Below are 1,196 nucleotides of genomic sequence, written 5' to 3'. Positions count from 1 at the left end.
GGGAGCTCAACCGCTTGCCATGCCGGCTCATACTCCTCGAGAGAGCTGGGAAGAGATGAGGAAATGAAGCGGGAGACCTTGGAGGGAGTGGTCCATTCGATTGGGATGAGCTCCAGAAAGCACAGCTTCACCAGCCTGGCCCAGGAGCAGCAGAGGGAGACTGGGAAAGAGCAAAGTTCCCTGGCAGAGGAACATTTGAGCCACCAACACTACTCCATGGGTATATCCTCTAATGGACGCAAAACCTTGATGAGCAGCCCTCAGAGCCCCCTCAAATCAGACTGCCAGCCTAATTCCCCAACAGAATCGAGCAGCAGCAAAAATGCTGCCCTCACGCAGGCCTCGCAACCTCCAACCTCTCAAGGTACTCAAGACCCTAAAGCTCGTAACTGGAAGAAATACAAATTCATTGTTCTCAATCAGAGCTCCAAGGAGGAGGAGACCAGTCCTCGTGACCCTGGAATGCACTCCCCGCAGAGGCCGGGCTTGTCTGCTTTTCTTCACCATGTCGATTCTGAACATCCCGACTCTAAGGCGACAACAAAGATCAGCGAGCAAGGCGAGGATTTCACTGTGCCTCAGGCCAGTCGCCTCAACAACATCATCAACAGGTGAGTTTTTCCAAAGGAAATCTGACTCCCTTAAACAGCCAAAAAGGTGTCATCCTCGGTGTACAGAAACCGATTAGAAGATCTTGTTTCCCAATGCAATAAAGTTCAGAACTGCAGGTTTGTGAGTATTTTGTGGAACGGTTCTCCACCCACCACCTCCACAAAGCCAGATTGAATTTTTCTTCATCCATTCCAATCCTCTTAAAGCACACAGAGGATTTACCTCTTAGCAGAAATGTGTGAAATTCATTCAATATCCTATAAAAATTTGAGTGAATTCCTCTGCAGACCTAAAATGTGCCGTTTTCCTCAGCAGAACTCTAGAGGGATCGCAGAGGAACAGCGACAGCCACTCTTCGCGCTATACGAGCCATTTAAAATGCTCGTCCTGTGGCTCCCAGTCTCCACAGCACTCTGACGTCTGTCCCAACACATCCGCCTCGCGTCTGGCCGAGGAAATGTCTGAGATGCACTCAGAGTACTCTGATTCCAGCTGTGGTGAGATACACTTCTAAATAGTTTCCTAAAAACCTGTTTGCGTCTTCCAAAACCAACCTAAAACCATTTCTCCTTTGCCTCACAGAA

The 1,196-nt window shown here is 49.2% G+C and overlaps 1 protein-coding gene across 1 annotated transcript in view; it reads left to right on the top strand.

The window, feature by feature from the left end:
* Nucleotides 1-1,126, top strand: part of LOC107577835 (B-cell lymphoma 6 protein homolog) — a 2,158-nt gene extending 1,032 nt beyond the window's left edge. The window contains exons 2-3 of the mRNA XM_016263866.1: nucleotides 6-611; nucleotides 925-1,126. Of these exons, the coding sequence (XP_016119352.1) occupies nucleotides 6-611; nucleotides 925-1,126 (808 nt within the window). The remainder of the gene's footprint in view (nucleotides 1-5; nucleotides 612-924) is intronic.
* The last annotated feature ends 70 nt before the right edge of the window (nucleotides 1,127-1,196 follow it).

Source organism: Sinocyclocheilus grahami, unplaced genomic scaffold (genome assembly GCF_001515645.1).
Source record: "Sinocyclocheilus grahami isolate Dianchi unplaced genomic scaffold, SAMN03320097.WGS_v1.1 scaffold7408.1, whole genome shotgun sequence".
Taxonomy (NCBI): domain Eukaryota; kingdom Metazoa; phylum Chordata; class Actinopteri; order Cypriniformes; family Cyprinidae; genus Sinocyclocheilus; species Sinocyclocheilus grahami.
The sequence above is the reverse complement of the archived record's forward strand: the minus strand, read 5'-3'. Positions and strand labels throughout refer to the sequence as shown.